Source organism: Cryptomeria japonica, chromosome 8, assembly GCF_030272615.1.
Source record: "Cryptomeria japonica chromosome 8, Sugi_1.0, whole genome shotgun sequence".
NCBI classification, from domain to species: domain Eukaryota; kingdom Viridiplantae; phylum Streptophyta; class Pinopsida; order Cupressales; family Cupressaceae; genus Cryptomeria; species Cryptomeria japonica.
The window spans coordinates 643,425,850-643,446,742 of record NC_081412.1 but is presented as its reverse complement, the minus strand read 5'-3'; the positions used below and the strand labels follow the sequence as shown (position 1 = coordinate 643,446,742).

General features: G+C 35.2%; 1 protein-coding gene across 2 annotated transcripts in view; it reads right to left on the bottom strand.

Moving 5' to 3' along the window:
* Positions 1-12,207: 12,207 nt before the first annotated feature.
* The window catches only part of LOC131067726 (sulfoquinovosyl transferase SQD2), a 31,540-nt gene continuing 22,854 nt past the window's right edge, over positions 12,208-20,893 (bottom strand). For both annotated transcript variants that reach the window (XM_058002846.2, XM_058002845.2), the window contains 6 exons: positions 14,145-14,200; positions 13,976-14,059; positions 13,705-13,792; positions 13,479-13,556; positions 13,049-13,105; positions 12,208-12,916 (listed from right to left, as the gene is read on the bottom strand). In XM_058002846.2, the coding sequence (XP_057858829.2) occupies positions 12,421-12,916; positions 13,049-13,105; positions 13,479-13,556; positions 13,705-13,792; positions 13,976-14,059; positions 14,145-14,200 (859 nt within the window). In that variant the 3' untranslated portion in view covers positions 12,208-12,420. The remainder of the gene's footprint in view (positions 12,917-13,048; positions 13,106-13,478; positions 13,557-13,704; positions 13,793-13,975; positions 14,060-14,144; positions 14,201-20,893) is intronic.

The window sequence follows — 20,893 nt, the reverse complement described above, 5'->3', positions numbered from 1 at the left end:
ATGTGGAGTGAGGCGTTATGAGGTTGCTGGAAGGAAGAGTTGTCACTTTCGGAAAAAGTGAGACAAGGTGATGACTTCCAACCATGGCTTGAAATTGGTCTGTATTCAGATTTGCAAGGACTGACGCCTCTTGGAGTGCTTGATCCAAGATAGTTTTATGAGAGGGCGATAGGCGCAATAGCTCTAAAATGGATATAAGTGCAGGCGTTTTATCTAATTATTCCACAAGACTGTACTGCTTTGGGATGGAGGTGGTGCCTTGTGGAGCTGCCTTTATGGTAACCTTACCGCGACGTGTAATAGCATTGCAATTTGAGTTGGGATTTTTGAAGGTTATGGTTGCAACTTGTTCATTGGCATCATACAGATGATTTACAGTGTAATTATACGTAGCCTGCATATAATCTGTGGTATCAGTGCCTCGCCTGGAAGTGGAAGGAGCCCTTTGATCTTGTGATGGAAGCGGATTTTTGAACATCAGATGATCATTATTGGTTGTTTTTGGGTCATGTCCTTCAATTTCAATTTCTCCTCGGTCAATAAGATCCTGAATAATATCTTTCAATCGGTGACAATTACTTGTCTTGTGTCCTCTTCCTTGGTGGAAATCACAGTGTTTAGTATCTCTCCACCATGTCGGTTTGACCTGAGGCTCATAGTTTGATAGTTTAGGTAGAGTGACCAAATTTTGAGAAATGAGTTGTCGCAATACTGTTTCAATGGGTTCCCCTAAGGGAGTGTATGTTCATTTCTGTTTTTGCTGACGAGGTCTAGGTTCATCATGAGATGTGATGCGACCTTGATTGGAAGGAACATTTGTGTTATTCTGAGGTGGAGGATTTTGTCCTGCAAACCGAACCACAGGTTGTGCATTTTGGATAGTCCGAGCATCCACAACCCCATCATTGACAATATTCTTGTTTTTATTCCAGAAGTTTGGTTTATCGCTATTGAAGCGTGGGCGAGGACCATCTTTTGGTTCATTAAAGATTTTGATGAGTCCTTTCTTGATAAGTGCCCTTTCACATTTCAAACCCTTGGTGATCATATCATTAAAAGAGTCTGTGTCTTTGACATCCAGGTGAAATTCCATTTCTTCGTTTAAGTTGGAAATGAATATTTCCACTAGTTCTTGTTCAGGTAACTGAAGAGAACGTCTGCTAGACATTTGACGCCATCGTTGCAGGAATACTGAGAATAGTTCACCTAGTTTTTGTTTGGTGTTGCACAGATCGGCCATGGTAATGTCACGTTCAATGTTATGAGAGTAATGAGCGAGGAATTTCTGGATAAGTTCCTCAAATGTTCTAATGCCACCTGGTAGTCGGGAAAACCATGATGTGGTTGTTCCTCCCAAGCTTTGGGGAAAAAGGCGCATTAGGTAGGTGTCTTCATATGCCACTTCGAGGCAAGCGGAATGAAATTCTCTGACATGATCACGGGTATCCCCCTTTCCTCTATATTTTTCAAATTTGGGTGTTTCGAATCCTCGTGGAAAGGGTGGCATATAAAGATTCCTATCAAAAGGATAGGGACAGATGTCATTGAGTGAGAATTGGTTAGTCTTGACACCGCTATGAAGTTGTTGGGCGAGATTCTCGACTTGTTGCCGCAACATCTCCATTTCATTTGGAGGAGGAGGTGGTGGGTTACCTCGAGGAATGTTATATCTGATGGGATCTCTACCTCTTTCCTCTTCATGGCGACTTTGTCTTTCTGATGCTTGTCTTAATTGGGCAAGATCAAAGTCAGAGGGGAGTTTTGCTCCTTCTTGAGCGAGTTTTAAGAAGTGAGCATCCGCATTGCTCCTGAGTATTTCGTCAAACAGTCTGTTAAAGAGAGGGTTATGCTAAGCCCTTTCTATTGTTACAGGAGTAGGAGTACTTGGGTTTTCGTCATTCGCATTTCCTCCAAGTGCTTCTTGAAATTCATTGAGATTTTCTTCTTCTTCTTCTTCCATTTCTATTTCTCGTTGCCTTGACTGTGATCGGGTTTGAGCCATTTTTGCTTACAAGCTTTTGTTGAAGTTGTGTGTGAAGATGATGATGAGTTTTTGATGAAATGAGAGATTGATGATTGGTGAATTGTGTTGCATGTGGATCTCTAGCCCTTTTAAGGTAGATGTAACCGAAATTCCTTTTTTTTTGAATTGCTTGCTTGTTTGATAAGTTTTTTGATGTGATAAGGTGTAGAGAAATCTGAGATGTGTTACAGATTGAACTACCTAGTAATGAGAGGATTCACTCATGAACTAGTTTTAACCTGCGTATATGTGCCTCTTAGGATGAGCTTATCCTAGATGTAGAAACAATCTAAAAAGTGATGTGAAGTGTTTGATTCAAGCAATATCTAAAAGAGAACTTTGGAACAAGAACCTCTTAATGTTTTGAGAGTTTGGAATGAATTGATGATGAAGTGATGATGTATGAATAAGATGATGGATGAAATGTTTTCAACTTCAATAAAAACTTTGTGTCATAAATGGAACAAATTCTACCTCTTCCCTTTCGGGCGTTGGTGGCACTTCTTGAGCTATGTTGTATGTGATACAGACGTTTGGGAAAAAGTTGGGATTAATCTTAACTCCTTGGTTTTTGTGATAACTCAGAACTCTATATTGCATAAAAGCTCTGCGATTCAATGATTCTGAATCAAATTTGTTTGTTTTGCCTTGAAGGTAGAGACGCATGTGACGCAGAAAAACTCTATGGGAGACAAAGATTTGTCTATTTATATAGAAGAATTTCCTCCTTTTGATCAAAGTCTTTGAGCTTAATGGTCTTCTTTTCAAGTTGATATTCTGATGACGCTTCTTCTTTCACAAGATGTGAAGAATGGTCATAAAATTTTGACTCTTTGTTGTTTGCACTTTATTTTTGATGTGTTTGGTTGTTTTGAGAAATGTTTGGTTGGATGAATACTTTGTTTTTGGGAGTGATTTTCTTTTGATGTTTCTTTGACAAGAAAACAAAGCAAGCACACAAACACAAGAATGTTGCCTCAAAGGCACAAATGAGTATGGGTCTAGATCAACCCAATCCTTGGACTTGTATATGACCCTTCCTTTAGATGTATTTTAAGGTGTATTTCCAAAGCCTGAAGTCGGCTCAATTTGCACTTGGTCTTTAAAACGAACACACTTCAAACACTTTTTATCCCTAAGGTCAAATGGCCAGTTGTGATAAATTTAGCCCACATCTTGATATTTCTTCGACTTTGGTACTACATACCTTATGAATCCCGCCGTGGCAAGTAAGGATGTGATATACTAAGTCTTGCACGAGCATAACAAATAGATGATCCCTATGATGGGGGAGTCACCACTTTTATCAAGCCACAAGTGACTTTTCAAAAAGCTATGTTTCTACTCAAGGAAATATGTATGGTGAGTATCTTGGGAGCAAAACCATCTATGCTCTTGCACTAAATTATATCGCAAATATCCTCAATCAATAGAATGGGTGGGCTACTACTAAAAGGTGTTTAGTTATGTTCGATGTTTTTGGACATAAGTTCATTCTGCAGTGACTCACTTAAGAGCCTTGTAACTGGTGGTGGGGCCCATTTGTCCTTTCGGCTAGTTACACTGTAGGAACAGCTATACCCAAGGCTACAGCTTTCGCTCTCACCTGATTTTTATAGCGCTAAAAGAAAAGATTTTTACACCAATACAAAAGTGCTAATTAATGAACAAAAGCGCTAAAATACTGGCAAAAGTGCCAATTCTTTGACAATAGCGCTATTGTAAGGTTAGTCTAAGAGAAACAACACAAAACACACAAGAAACCGTTAGTGTTATTCAATCAAAAACTAATCTAAACAGGCATATCAAGAGAGACACTAAAATCATGCTAATATATCTAACTAATGAAACAAAGATAATGAGGCATCTCCAAATGCCTCTTAGCATGTTCTTAGCTCCTTCTCCCTTGTTCCTCTCCTCTCCAAGTTCCAAAATAGTGTAGCTCTTAGCGGCTTTTTGCACTATGGATGCTTATGGAGGATTGAGATTGAAATATTGCTCTAAATGTAAATAAAGAAGCTAATATTAAGCTATTGATGCTAAAATGATTGATTTTATCCAAAATGACAAGATATTAGTTAATTATGCTAAAATGCCTATAGCTTAAATGCATACAAGTTTTCAGAATCTGGATTATGAAGAAATGGGCTCTATTTATAGGGAAAATGGAGCAATGGATGGTTGAGATTGAGTAATCTCAACAAGGGTCAGGATTGAATGATTTCAAATCCATGTGAGGGCTTTCAACCCAATCCCAGGATGACAAGTGTCAATGTGAGATAGGTTGAGAGGGGAGGGAATAAGCATTAAATGCTTGACATGACTTTGGAAGTTAAAGTCAAGGTTAGTTGAATGAATAAACTCTTTATTCAAAGAAAAAAAGCTTTTATCCAATGGATAAATTCTTGTGCAGATGTGAAATGGAGGAATATGGTCAAAACAATAAATGTTTGGGGAGACAAGTTTGAAATAACCATAAATGGTTATGTAAGAGCCATAAATGGTCATGTAAGAGCCATTAGTGGTTTTTGAAGACTTTGGGGGTTAATTTGTTGAACACACAAAGCATTAAATGCTTTTCAAAGACTTTGGAGTCTTTGAGAAGTGACTCCATTTTGCTTAGGAATGTGACAATAATTAGGAGATGGATTAGGCTAATTAGGAAGGGGTTAGAAGAATCTAGAAGGGGATTAGATTTTTGCAAGTGGATTTGGTGGGTGAGGGAAAATAAGATTTTATTAAAATAAAAATTCATTTATTTCAATAAATGTGTGCAAGTTGCATTTGTAGGAAAATGCAAGTGGGGGGGGATAATGATTTTAAATAAATGTTTTTATTTAATTTATTCAAAAGAGGAAAAGGGGATTTTATTTATTTAATTGATTGTGAATTTGGTATAGTGAATTAATTAAAATAAATTGAATAATTTATTTAATTAATAGGAGAATGTTTGGAGATGAATTAATTAAATATTAATTTAATTAACTGATGGCTAGTGGATTTTTAATCAAATAAATAGCGAATATTTATTTAGTTAAGCTGGACAGATTTGTGTGACTACACCTCCTATTTAGTATTCTCCCCATCTGAGATATCAATAGAAAGGCTAGAAGGATAAGTCACAATAGGAGTCTTACATTTCTTAATGCTAAAGTATTTGTTGTTACAATATAAAAATAATTATACCATATTTAAAAATATTAAAAATACCAAAAAATCTTGAATGTTGATATTCTCCAAAATTGAAGTGCATATGCAACCTTATTGTCAAGTCACCCTTAATAAATCAAGGGGATTTTGTCCTCAAATCTCAACAAAATAAATGAGATTATGTCCATTGATTTCCATGATTCAACCTCTTTTCATCCTTAGATCCAACAAATGAACACAATATCTTAAACCACTTGGTTGTGGTTAGTGATAAATTCACCAAGATATGTTAAATTGATGAAGCTACCCACCTTGTATAAAGGTTGAATGCCTAACATGGCTCCATATGCACTAACAGGTATTTTAAATTTTTCTTCCATTTTATCATATTCAAATTAAAGCCCCTTAATGACTTCTTTGGTTAGTTAAAGTGATAGGTGAAATACATATTATATTCTCTGGCATTGTTTTAAAGTTGAGGGTTTAGGGAATGGGATGCAAGGGGATGGAAAACTCCACAAAACCAAAAAGACAAGGTGACAAGATATTTGAGATTGAGCTTCAATAATACCTAATGTTGGACAGAGTGAGGATTAAGATTTGGTGATACCTAATGGTAGAGGAAGCAAGGGTTCATAATTGACAATAATTGGTAAAATAAGGAGTAAGGATAAAGTAATCATGATACCAATTACATAGGGAAGAAGTTTTTAGCAAGTCTATAAATGATAAGAGATTAGGAGGTTGAGGATCAAAGTTTTTGAATATTTGATATCAACAAAGATTTGGGATGTTGCATAACAAACACTAGAGTAAAGGGAGAAGAGTAAAACCAAAAGTTTGTAGAATGCAAAGGTTTAGGAAATTAGGGGTGCAAAGAATGGAGGGAAGGAATGATAGCATGAGAAATTTTAAAATACCACCCAAGAAAAAGTAAATAAGCCAAACACTCTCCAACATAAGCAAAATTGAAAATGGCACATTACAAGTCCACCCTTCTTAAAATTGGTTGTCCTCAAGTGATTAAAAATTCAAATGCCCCAAGATCCGCAATTCCTCCCTAACTATTTATTATTTATTTAATTATTTTATGGTAATGTCTTCTATTAATTAAATAGATATTTTTATTTAATTAATTAATTCACTAAGCCTTTTCTTTCCAATTTAAATAGATATTTATTATTTATTTAATCTCACCTTATTTTTTAATTTAATAAATATTTTTATTTATTTAGTTTATCTAGCCCTTTTTCTTTATTAATTAAATAAATACTTATTTATTTAATTAATTCACTTGCCTTTTTCCTCTATTAATAAAATAAATACTTTAATTCAATTAATTAATCCATTATCTTTCTCTAATCTCCACCCTCCAACTTGTTCACATGGACCATAATCTAAATTTGTAGGCATGTGACAAGTGTCAAATTACTCTTAAAAACCTTTTCTCTTTCCTAATCTCCAAATGACAATATGTCCCTCTAAATTCCCTACCACTTAATCTCATTCATCCATTTCAAATGAACCTCTTAATCTTATCCATGCTTATCTTTTACCATTCACCTTTTAATCTCCTACCTTCATCTTTACCTACCCTCAAATCCTATTGAGTTTCTTTCATCTATATGATCTTGGCCTTCATAATCCTACTTTATAACCTTCAATTCTTAGGATGATCTCTATAAAAAGAGGTTTCCTCCTCTCATTCCTAATCAGACATAGCTTGAGCATACCTATACTATGCCAAAATCAAGATAGAGCATACATCATCACAAGCATAGCCTTACCTCATCATAACCACATCCATTCTTCCTTGAGCTCTTGTGCAAGTGCAACACAAATATAAGAGCAACACCATCAAATACAAGATCATGGAGGATAGGAGAACAATGGAGTTAAAGTTATCATAAATGTAAAGGTATATTCTTGTTTGTTTTATGATTTATTTATATTGTATGATGGTTCTCTATTGAGGGTTTGTTGAATTAGTTTGTAGATATAGGTTAGTGGTTGGCTTAGATGGATTTGTTTCTAGTATTGTTAATCACAGTGACTTTGATGACATATAGTATACATATGAATAGAAATCACCTATTTGTGAACCCTAAATCAATGAAAGCTAGTGCATCATAAAGATATAATGCCATCAATGGGGACATACCAATGAGCATACGATGAGTAGAAATATAGTAGCGATCTCCAATGTAAAATCATTTGATCCATGCTACCTCAAGAAAACTTGTGAGGATGTTTGTGAATACACTTTCCCATTCTTGATCAACAAGAAGTAATGGTTGATTTGGATTTGTAGGAAAAATGACTATAAGGTTTGATGGGAGGTTGTGTATTCCATGATGTGATTGAAAATATCTTCCTTTAAATTTTTCCTCTATAATCTTTCTCGTACTTCCTTACAACTCTTCTAGGGTCCTAACTACTTCATCATCATTGCATCATTCTAATATTTAAAAACATCTTATTTCATGTTAAACTATAATGCTAAGATTATTCTATCCTTAAAACAAGTTGAGACCATTTTATATCATATAATTTTCCTTCTTCACATTCCTAGATAATATGTAGTAGATAGGGTATTTTTGGCATATTCTACCATGTTAAAAACTAGCCAATAGGGAAAAAATAGTATAAATGAAGTAGATAAAAGACATTCTAGAAGATCCTCAATAACTACTTAAAAATCACAATCTTGGAGCATACTCACCCATTCACATTACTTATCATATGAGTCATGTTGGCCAAGGAAGGACTTTGTGATTTGTCTTAACCACGTACATCTACCACAAACTAAATATTGTCTATATTTTTCAAAGCATTCATGATGGTAAGAATCGTGTTGTCATAAATAGAGAAACCCTTCTCTAAATATTTTAAATTTATGTTCTCCATTACTACGAAGTTGTTTTTTTGCATTATAACAACTTTAAATCCCTCTCTTAAAATATCATATTCCACTATATATGGTGAAAATGGAATATTAAACTATTGTAAAACCAACAAAGATCCAACCACATAAAACCCTAGTTCTACAATTAATAATCCACCATACACCAATGAAAAACCTAAAACATACAAATATAAAAAAAAACCATGAAAGATTATATACTATTCACATGCTTAGTAGGGTTTGATCTCCATTGATCTTGTTTGATATGGTTGCTCTCAAATTTTGTATTGTGCACAAGAGCTCAACAAAGAATGAATTGTGGTTGTGTAGATGCTTGATTGCTTGATTGTATGAAGGTTGATAGACCGCATATGAAGTCATTAGGGTTGATAAGGATGAAAGGACCCTCTTATATAATAAACACCTTAGAAAATGGAGGAATATCGGGTTAGCTAAGATTAAAGGGTAGGTAGAGGAAATAATAAAATATTAGAGAGGTGGTTAAAGGCAAATTAAGAGATAAATGACAAGTGTCATGGAGGGAAAAAACTAATGAATTAATTAAATAAAAAAAGATCTATTTAATTAATAAGAAGTGGGACTAATTAAATAAAAAAAAAAAATTCTTTAATTTAGGGAAAAACAATTTAAATAAATAAAAATATTTATTCAAATTGGGAAGGGCTGGAAAAGGATAAATGAAATAAATAAATAATTAAAAATCTATTTGATTAATAGAGAACTTAGGATAAAATAATTAGGCTAGGACAATTTTAGGTGTCTACATCCACAACAAAGAGTTGTGAGAAAGTTGGAATAACAAGTAAAGGGCATGATTAGGTCCATCTCAATAATCTTATCATCAATGTCTTGAGTTTTAATAATCCATGCAAAAAATCATCTCCCCGACATGTTGGTTAAGGTTTATAGCTATGGAAATCCCTTAAAAATGTCTCATGTAGTGGATGCATAGAACAAAGAGTTACCTCAACTATAGTGGTGTGCTAGGGGTGGCCAATTTAAAGGCATGGATCATTTGTTTATTTGCTTGATTTAATATAGATTTTGAAGCAATGCTAGGGGTTACCAATTTAAAGAGGTGTGGTTCATTTGTTCACTTGCTTGATTTAATATGGATTTTAAAGTCTCTAGTACATTATTTAAACTAAATGGTATGACCAAGAACTTGATGTGTCTCGAGTGACATCTACCTAGTATGTTGTTCACATGCTTACCTTGCATATGAGCCTAATGGTGAATTGATATGAAAATGATTTCTAAGCAAAAAAAAAAATCCCATGCAACTCAATAATGAGCTCAATGATCTAAAAAAATGAGCTTAGTTATCTTGGAATTGGGGTATATGTTTATCAATTTAAGCATTGCATTTGTAGTTAAATGTTCTCATGTTTCCATGTTCATCCTTCTCAAGGAACCCTAAAGAAAAAAATGAGGTACATATGATATGGTCCATTTTACTAACTCCTATATATCCTTCTTTATTTTCTCTTTATCGGTCATTAGGTGGTGCTAACTTATTATTGTAATCTACTTAGAGCCTAGTTCCAACTATGTGATGTTTTAAAATCTTATATTGATTTGTAATCTTTGATAAATACAATTAAACATTAGATTTTCACAGTATATATTGATTATTACATCATTTTTTGACTCGGTGCATAAATTTGTTTGCATCAATGTTTCATATCACACTCCATGATCCATCATCAAGATGTAAAAAACAAACTACAATTTGTTAGCATCAATGTTTTACATCACACTTTGTGAGGATGTATAAAGAAAGAGATGTAAGAAACAAAATTCGATCTGAAATATTGATGCAAACAAATTTATGCTGTTAAATGCAAAAATAATGTAATAAATAAATAATTGTTTTATTTTATTTTTCTAATATTTTTCCTATGAGAATAAAGTTTAAAAAATAATAACTAATTTTCCTCTATTTATATTTTATAAATCTTTATTTTTATTTTTTAACTTTTTTTTATAATCTAAATAATGCTTAGATATTATCAATTTTATTTTACTAATTATTTATATTTTATTATTATTTTTTTTCTTTTATCAATTATTTTGTTTAATTTATTAATTAATTATCATCAACATTATTTATTATCTGCAACCCTAAAATGTTCATAATGTTTGGAGGCAAACCACGCGATCTCTCGCAATGGTAACCTCCTTAAAAATGTGCATTGTTGGTTCTTTACTCCTTTCTGTAATCAGAGCCTATAATCTGTTCTTTAAATATATATTCTCTGCAATTCAAAACCAACTTATCGATGCAACCCAAAAATATTACTTTTTAACACTCTAGTTGCCAAATTAAATTCTCGATTTAATCATCTGCAACAAACCCGAAGGAAGAAGATAGACCAAAATAATTGTGGAAATTTTGTGGAAGCCATAGAACAATTAAAATCCAATGTACCATTCTTTTCACACTTGCTCTAATTCTTTGCAGCTCAGCAATCACAAACAAAATATTCTATTTTTTAGATATACTGCTTTAAAAAATTGACGTTTGCTGCAAATAAATGATAAACACAACTTTGACACAGTAGCAATAATAAACCTAAGTACATTCAGAAAATAAATTTACAACAATCTAGCATGAAACAATTTAAACATGCATTCATATAGCAGGAAGTTAATAATAGGAGCTCTATCTGAATACATAAAATGAATGCCCACATTGTGCACCAGTTCCTCTTAATCTCCCCGATTTCTTTGCTCTAACCTTTTTACACAGTGAAAAACTGAAATGTTCAACTTTTTGTCTTCCTCATTAACCCATCAAGTGAAATGATTTCTTTATTTTTTAGCTGAGGACTCTTAATATTCCAGGATAATTGAGTTCTTTGGCAAGCCAAATACTGAGATATCTATTCTGCCAAATTCATCTGCCATCTCTTATAATGTCAGGCCTTTATACAGTAAAAATTGGTCCATGGTGGGCTCATTGTGAACCAACAAGCAACCTTATCTATTCTGCCAAATTCATCTAAGACTTGAACCCAATCCCACCTCTTATAGTGTCAGGCCTTTACGCAGTAAAAATTGGTCCATGGTGGGCTCATTGTGAACCAACGAGCAACCTCACCAGTAAAACAATGAGCACTTGACAAGTGATTTTTTTTTTAAAATAAGCAAAAAAATTGTCATTGGTGACCATGTTTTTCAACAAAAGTAACTCAGATCATCCTCTTAAGATGGATATAATTTTAGTTGCAACCTTCTACCTATTTCAAAAACTTGAATTTTCACTATTGAAATGTATTTGCTTTACTTCAAACAGGCAAATACAAGCAAGCGAGTATTGAATAATATGGTCATATGGTTTTGATTACGGCAGTGTATGCAGGACCAAAAGACTAATAAATTGGTATTTACCAGGATATAGAAATTCTTTTTTTTCATCATATTGCACAATAAAAATCGCATTTGCCACTTTGAACCCCTACGAGATGCTTAATATATAAAAAATAAAAGTAAAATTATAAAAGAAATCCTGTTCTGTTCTGAAACTATGTTCCTTTAAACTAGAGCCCACTGAGAAGTTGAGTCGTCTATGGATTGCTTCAATCATAAAATGTATATTGGAAATAAACAATCAACAACTATCCTTGAACGGTCTAACTATCTCAACAAGATTGGACATAAAAAGCACTGTCCACCAATATATTTCTTAAGATTATTTCCTAAGTTTCTGTAGCTATTGCTAGATCTCAAAATTGATAAAAATACATAAGGATGGAAAATGAATAAATATTTGATTTTTATTAATCTAAAAAATGATCAAAACACATTAAAGAGTACAACATTGATATTTTCATATCTGTCGATCTGAAAAAGACCACCTGTTGACAAGTGATCTAGCAGTAACTTGGAGTGCTTACAGCAATGATGGCCCAATTTTAAAATCTGGCAGGTTGGTACTCCAACAAATTTTGCTCCAGTTTAGGTGTAATTTGTAAGCTCGAATTATGTACCCTCCTCAAGCAATACAATAAAAGGAGGGAGTTAATCAAATTAAAAAATGAATCATAGTGAAAATCAACAAATGCTGGAACAAAAAGTCAATAGTAGAGAACCCGACCATCACAAATAAAAAATACATAATAATACATTCATTAAATATGTCAGCCAAATTACAAAATTACAAATTAATTTTACCTGTAGAAACCAACTGAAAAGAACAAAGCAATAACAAACTTCATCGTTAGGCACTATTTGGATTCTACAATAAGCGTATCTTAATCACCAAACTAACCTAGATTATACAAGGAGTGTGTCTTAACCATTGGACTAGCCACCATAGTTAGGAAAAACATACATGAGCTCTTAAAGGAGTGCGTCTTAACAGCCAGCTAAGCCGCCGAAAGAGCTGAAAGCGCTTCTTCCTCCAGAACCAGATTGCAGCATTATATTGCTCATTACGTACCTTTTTTGTAGCTGCCCGCCAGTCATGCTTCTCAACCTCTGCTCTACCAGCCTTACCAACACTCAATTGAAGCTCAGGAGAGTTTAGTAGTGATTTAATTTTACACAAACAGTCATCAGTGTCTCCTGGAGTAAAAAGAAAGCCTGTTTTTCCCTCTTCCTCAGCAGATATAATGTCAGGAATTCCACCTGCACGTGCTGCTACAACAGGAACACCTGAAGACATGGCTTCAAGAACAACAAAACCTAAGGTTTCTGATTCTGAAGGAGTAACAAAGACATCTCCGCTAGCATATGCTTGGGAAAGTTCCTCCCCATGCAGCATACCAGTAAATACAACAGGCATCCCAGCAAACATTTCTTCAAGTTCCATTCTGTGAGAAAAGCCAATTATTTCAAACAAAGAGATATTAGTTTTCTTTAATTAGCATCTAACCATACCACTAATAAGGAAAGCATTCTGAATGTAAATTCAGAACCTTAGGCCTGAGCATGCATGATTTTACCTATAGGGTCCATCTCCGACAAATGCGAGTTGCACATCAGGTAGTCTATCCATAAGCCTACAGAACACAAAGGGTTGTTAAATAGACATGGCTTCTATCAAATAAGGAAATTTTAGTGGCCGTATTGGCCAATTGTTTATTTTATAATATTTTGCCAAACCCACTTGCCAATTGAAAATGAGAACATAAAAACCAATATATTTCTTTTTGAGAATTCATCTAACTCTGTATATCAATAAAATATTTAAGGAATTAAAAAATATATCTGGATTTATCATTTATGTCAAACAAACAAAAGTTGAGAGTTCAATATTGAAAATTAATCACCAAAATCTTCAAACTTCTAAACTTGAATATTCCTTCAAATTTTCCCTACAACATAAAGGACCTTGGTTTCAATTTCAACTAGTTTGGACCAAGAAGATTTTACATTTTGAAAAAACCCAAATTCTTTTCAACTCCAAGGCGTCCTACATGTATAATCAGTGGCTTGTGTGGTTCACCATTCCTGTCATAATTCAAGACAAGCACTTGTAAATCCTCACTTATTCTGTTATAAACTTATAACTTATTCATTATAAATTATAATGCATTGAAATTGTGTATGCTGAATATTCACTTCAATTAACAGGAATGAATGATTAGTGATAACATACGTGAGACGAACTCTCATTTCATGACTTCTATAACGTGGATGAAAACTCTCGGAATCAACACCCTTGTGCCAAAGACGGATCTTATATGCTGCAAATAAGTACAATTTATAAAAAAATTGATTAATGTCAAAAACTTGATAGACAACCTATCAATTGGAAATACCCAATTCATGCATATGGTTTAAGGAAATTCATCCTACTAATCATTAACATACAAAGTTACATAAAACCAACCTTAGAAATCATTTTATGTAGATAATTGTTTACTCACCTGCGGCTACTCTTGCAGCTTTGAGTTCCTTAGCAAGAACAGTTGATGTTACCAAAGTGAGGTCAGCAGCTCTGTGCAGAAATTCTACAAATGATCCGTTTCTACATATTATCAAGTCATATTTGAATTGCAAATTTCCAGTAACATCACAAAATGCAGGCACACTTACTGATTATCAACCACATAGGCTTGACAAGCCAACTGAATGTGTATTTGGGAATGTATCTGTAGCCAAAGAGAAAACAATAACTCAAAATGATCATAACCAGCAATTCTGGTTTTGTTTCACATTCTATTTTTCAAAGCAAATAAAGAAAATCTTAAGTCAAAAAATGAAGGTAGAAATAATTTATGTGAGTTGATGATTGCAGTATCATTTAAGCTGTTTTTCAAAGTTTACCGGACAACTACATTTCCCGACTTTGTGCAAACATATGGATTGTAACTTTGACATCCAAATATTCTAACTGGTATTATGTAACTGATTTTGTATATGAAACACACAAATGTAGCGCTCTCACTATGTATAGTTTTCATAGCATTACTTTCATTTTTGTAACCCCTGCAGAGGGAAGATAGGAGATTACAAGTACTGAGTCCTTCCTTAATATGAATCTACACAATTAACCTCAAGCTTATGCAAATCAGGATTGGTTTGAGAAGAAATGGAACAATTTCTTTCCTTTGTATTCTACTCTGCAAACTGTCTGCACTTATTTTTTGTCCAAAAATAGGTCCTACAGTAAATATACAATCATAGATAGATGGCAGACAGGTAAATCAGACTATTGATCTGAATACACATACACAGATGTACAGCTAATTTTGTGAGATCCCATAGCCTAAAGAACCATAGACCAAGGCTCAAAAGTTTGTGAGATCCCATAGCCTAAAGAACCACAGACCAAGGTTTATTGATTCAAAGAGGGAAAGACACAACTATGATTTTTTGAATAAGTAGTTGTGAAAGATGCAGACAATGTGGATAGAGCCAATGGATCAAGCTATTGCACAACAACAGGCAATTGAGATTTAGCTACTTTAGTATTAATGACATCAGATTTCCACAATCCATTATGTTCATAGTTAGCAATTTCTGGATTCGATTATGTGAGAATTTTTGCATCAATGTTTCGGATCACACTCCATGATCCATCATCAAGATGAGAGAGTGCAAAGGAGAAGAAATTTCTCCTCCTGATGCACTCTCTCATACTGTAGGATTATTTAACTGATGTTAATAATGTAGCTAAAACAATTGTGTCTGATAGTTCTACTATGAGCTAATCCACTCTGAGCACCAGCCGTCACATGGGAATTCAACAGAAACCAGAAAACCCGCAGCATGATTCACTGTCAATGCAGTCCCACACTACACCAGCAAATACATCACTAAGCTCTTTAATATTGAAACTAAAGTTGAGATCACTATGTATGAAGAAAAAGAGATGCCTACTAGTTCGATGGCTAGCTCTGCCACTTTGAAACAGATCCTGTTCCATATAAACCTATTGATATACATTTACTTTAGCAAGGAATAAGTCACCATAGTGACATCTTGTAAATAAAAATGGTGATAAAATTAATTGAAATAGACATTGCTTGAATAGTGAAATAAACTGACTCCAATAGTCCAGTCCACTTTTTCCCTAAGTTGCTGAATCGGTACGGGAATGGGAATGGGTACGTGGGTATGAAACACCAATACGGCAAAAATTGTTTTGGGGGTCGGCTACTGTTGTGACCTATTTCACACATCGCCCCATTGCAAATGAGTACCCCCAGTGGTTTGTTTTTTAGGGTTTTGTCTTAGCTCTGCAAGTTTTATAAGTCTCTATTTTTGAGAGTTTAGAGTTAGAATTTTTGAGAGTCACCCCAAGCCAAGTAGAGAATTCTTGCTCAGATCAATGTCTAGACATCACCAAAGCACTCAGAAGGAACGAAGGATGAAGATCACAATTGCTTTGAGTCAATTCTGACAACTTTCTATTTTTAGAAATTCTGCTTTTTTGCTTCTTTTTTTAATTTTTGGCACTTTGGGACCAATCTGAGAAGCAGCTTTTTTGGCTTGCTTTTTGCTTTTTTCTACTTTTTTGAAAGTAGAACTAGGGTTTGGTTCCCCAAGTCATGCCATCAATGCTCATGTCATCAAAATAAAAAAAAATGTCTCTTAAGGGTAAAAAGCAAAGAAAAAGCAAGGACCTAGGGTTTGTTCCAGATGATTAAAACATGAACATGGCAATAGGTGAAAGGTATGGCCAATCAGCCTCAAAGTCCGACCTGCCTAAGGATGAGCATGGCAATGGAAGAGGGGATGGCAGATCAGCTACTAAGTCCGCCCAAGGAAAAGGTTGAATGGCCAAACACTTAGCAACTCCACCCAAGGAAAACAAGGCAATGATCAGCATGAGATGAAGTCCGCCCAAGGGGGACATGGCACAAGGCTTGCCAAGTCCGCCCTATGACTGTCCAAACATCTACAAAGTCCACCCAGCCAATAGGAACAATGGCAAAGGAGGTATAAAGTCAACCTAGCCAAGGTTTGGACACATCCAAATAATGACAAAGTCCGCCATGTCTTGTCCACCTCTAAAGTCCGCCATGCCTAAGCAGGGGTGAAGTCCGCCTTGGCATATGAAAAGAGGTTCCAAAGCATAGGCAAAGTCCGCCTTGTGCCAAGGAGAGCTGAAGTCTGCCTTGTCTAAGACATGAGTAAGGTCCACCAAGTGCAAGAAGTAGACTGTCCAAGAGACATCAAAGTCTGCCCATGAAATTTTGGCATGGCACATGAAGCACGAAGTCCGCCTAGCAGCAGGAAAATAATGTCCACTCAACAGCAAAGTCCGACCTACACTAAGGAAGAATGTCCAATGGCAAGATGAAGTTCGCCCAGCTTGTGGAATGGCTGTCTAAGGCCAAAGTGTGCCTAGGTTAAGATGACCATGGCCAAACATCCTTCAAGTCCGCCTTGGCATAATCACCTTCAAAGTCCACAATGGCACAAAGTCTGCCCAGCCTAGAGGAAGGAAGGCTAAACATAAGATTAATTCCGGTAAGCACATGATGAAGACGTCCAAACCAATAGCAAAGTCCGCTCAGCCTATGGCTAGACATGTGCGAAGTCTGACTTAAGCCTAAGAAAGGGGGAAACATAAGGTCAAGTCCACTTTGGCCTAAGACTATCTAAAATCCACCTAAGAAAGAGGTCCAAAGGAGGGGTCAAGTCCGCCCTAGGCACTTGGAAGAATGTCTTGACACTTGCCAAGTCCACCCTAGCACATACGAATATGGCACAACATCATTGAAGTCCGCATAACCAAAGTAAAGACATGGCCAATAGAAGGGTAAAAGTCCGCCTTGGCATGTTGTCCAATGAAGAGCAAAGTCTGACTTGCCTATGAAAAAGATGTCCAAGCTTCCATGAAGTCCCCCCACTCTTGGCTAAACACACTTCAAGGTCCGTTCAAGAAGAAATTAAAAGATGGCTAGGCAAATTACACAAGCTTTGAAAGTTGGCAAGGCATTAGACCTTCAAGTTCGACCTAGGCATAAATGGAATATGTGAAGATGGCTAAGCAATATGAAAAGTGCGCCCATCACCTATGGGTTAGACATGAACATAACCAACTTGCCATGATGAAGAAAGAAGAATAGCTAGAGAAACAAACAAATTTGACAAAGAAACACATGAAATCAACCGTTGAAGGGTCAATCAATCGAAGGGGCTGGAAAATAAAATACATGGAAATATTTTTATATTTTTCCAACACTTCAAATTATTTTCAACACTTAAAATTATTTTCAAAGGGAGAATAAGGTCAACACTTAGAAAACTTTTGAATTCAAGAAAATTATCTATAAGATTCTATGCCAAATCGCCTTGGATGAAGAATAAAACTTTCCATTTTGAAAGAAATAAAACAAGGCCAAGTTTGATGAACCTAAGGAGAAAACCAAAAAAAAAAAAAAAAACATGGAGCTTCTAAAATTAAAATTCCTAACTCTATATCTATTCAACTAGTCACTTTCAAATTCATTATCAGGTTGGAGATTGGAGTTCGATTTTGGAAGAAGTTTTCTCTCTCTTGAAGTTTTGGAAGATTGAATTTTTAAGAAGAATTTTTGAAGGAGTAAAATTTTCTAAGTGTTGGAAAACAAGAACAAGGTGCTTTTTCTGAATTTATGACAAAATTTTCAGAATTTAAGACAAATTTTCATCGAAATTTGTCAAAGAAAATACCAGAGGTTCAAGAAATTCATATTTTTGACTGATTTCTTCTGTCTGAACCATTTATTTCATGAAATTTACCAAATACTTGGCCAAATTCTTCCACTTTGTCTGATTTTTCACAAAATTTAGCTTTTTTAACAGGCTGAAAGTGAAATTTTCAAGTAAAACGTCCAAAATCAGAATTGAAGTCTTCAATTTTCTTGAAAAATAATGTTAGATTTTCGTGTGTTTCACAGGTTGATGACGACCAAAGGAGCACCTTCGAGAAAAGCACAAATGAAGTTCGCCAGTAAGGGGTTACATCCAAAATCAAAGATCAACTCTAAGTGGAAGAATGTCACAGACACCAACCTCGGGCACGTAGATTTTAAAGAATTCAGAAAGAGAATGTAAGGACTGGATGGATTTTTGCCAACACCCATTGCTCGCCAGATGATGAGAAATGGCATCATCCAAGCAGCTGGATTTCCACCAGCCATGGAATGTGTAGAACTAATGGTCGAATGTGCCTTACACTATAATGCCCAAGAGAGAGAAATTGTTGCACTAGATGGAAGAGTCTTGGCTCGTCTCAGAGAATTGGCCATTCAAGAAGCCTTTGGGATTCCGAGCTATAATCAAACTTCATATAAAACTAAGGAGCAAACTAAAAAACTTTATGAAGATCAGCCTGAACTTTGTATGACAAACATTAATAATTCATGGCTGGAAAAACCAAGACCCAGTCTCAAGAAGGTGCCAAAGAAGCTATTCTGCACTGACTTCAAGGAAGACTATGGCAAACTCATCTTACTGCTGAACAGAGTAATGGGCAACCCTCAAGGTGCGTCATTCGAGACATGGATGAATTATTTCATTGATGAAATAACCTCCGGAGTAAAGATGTTTAATTGGTCCAGAATAATCAGTGATAACCTGGACGAACAGCTGAAGAATTTGTAAAGGACAAAGCCCTTTTACAAAAGCTCCAACATCGTCTACCTATTGGCAAGAGACTATAGGTATACAGGACTGATTTGTAGGGGCACTATAGGCAATGGCGAAAATGAGTTCAAGTCCTATGACTGCTATCCACAGCTACAGCTGAGTGAAAAGGCCCACTTCAGGTGGGTAAATGATGCATTTTTAATGTATATCACTAGAACATTACAAGGAGGAACCCATCAAAGGCTAACTCCGGAGGCCAAAAGTGTAATAAGCAAATATGTATCCTGGTTTATCCAGTTTCCTAGATTCACATACATAAGAATCCAAGGGTTCACTGGATGTCCTTATCGGCTTTCGATTTATCCCACCAACAAAATGGTCTTTCTTGAAGTCCTTAGGCAGCTAGAAACATATCAGAACTTTGAAAGATCCAAGCAGAAGGCGACTATTTCCTTTCCATTTTTCATAGGAAATATGCTTTAGTCTTGCCCCACAGCACAGGCAGTTGAAGGTGCTAGATTGGAAATGCAGTGGTACCTATTCACACTCTACCGATCCTGGCCTAGATTGGAAATGCAGTGGTACCCGTTCACACTCTAGCCAAAGAATGGATGGCAAGCAATAGGGAGGAGGCAGCCATGTTCGTAGGCAAATTAATGCTAACATATGGGCAGACTTCCTTCTTGCTTTCTAGAATTGCGAATATGGCAGAAGCATGGGTTGATCTCCAAGACATTCAAGACAGGATTATCCCGTGCCTTAGAGTGCTGAAAGGCATGCACAAGTAGGAATTGATTGATAAGGAGATAATTGCAGTAGGGGTTGCCTATGATTTTAATGCATGGCATTGGGCATTAGTTGCACGCAGCGAAGTCCTGGAAAAAGTAAAGGCTAAAAGTGTCAAGCCCGAGGAGCAGATTAAAGAGATAAAAAACAAAATTCTCCTTGTAACTGCTGATTTGCTTGAAAGTGATATGCAAGTGGAAAACCTCAAAGTCAGAACTCAAGAGATTTTCTTCACCGTCACAGGACTAGTCCTGAAGAAGAATCTAACCAAGGCATCAGAATTCTTATCCATTTGAGATGCCTTCCAAAAACAGGAGCTGGAGTGAGAAATTGCTTTTGCCACTTGTGCAGATGACTTGGACAGGTGGGAATACAAGATCAATATGTTGCCACTTGTCACCATGGAAGAGGTCGGCTCAACTATGTCCAAATTCATTGAACATAATGTTGCTCATGAGGATAAGAATGTGCCTTCCTAGGAGATGGCTAATCACGCCACTTGTCCAACATACATTTGTCTCTAGTTTTATTTTTGGAAACTCTTTCTAGGGTTGTGTTGTCTTAATCTTAGCTGTTGATCTTAGATTAATCTAGACCTTTCATTTGTTTTCACAAGCTCTATATAAACTCTCATTCTCTCATTTCATTGTTGTTATGGAGAGAATTATGAAATTGTTGCTTCGAGCTACTTGAATACTAAAAGTTCATTTGCAAGTGTTTACTTTGAAATCTTATTGTGATTAAGTGGTTGCAAGTTGCATATCTTTCTTCAACAATAGAATAGATTTGATTAAAATAGATTTGCTTTCAAAGTTGTTAGATGAACAAAAGATTTGATAGTTTGGATTGGTGAAATCTTGCTCATACTTTCTTTGGATGGATGATTTTCGTTCAATGTGTAAAGTTAGCTTGAGCTTATAATGTGGATGCTTAAATTTTGCTTTGAGTAAATATTGTTCGATTGATGGTATTAT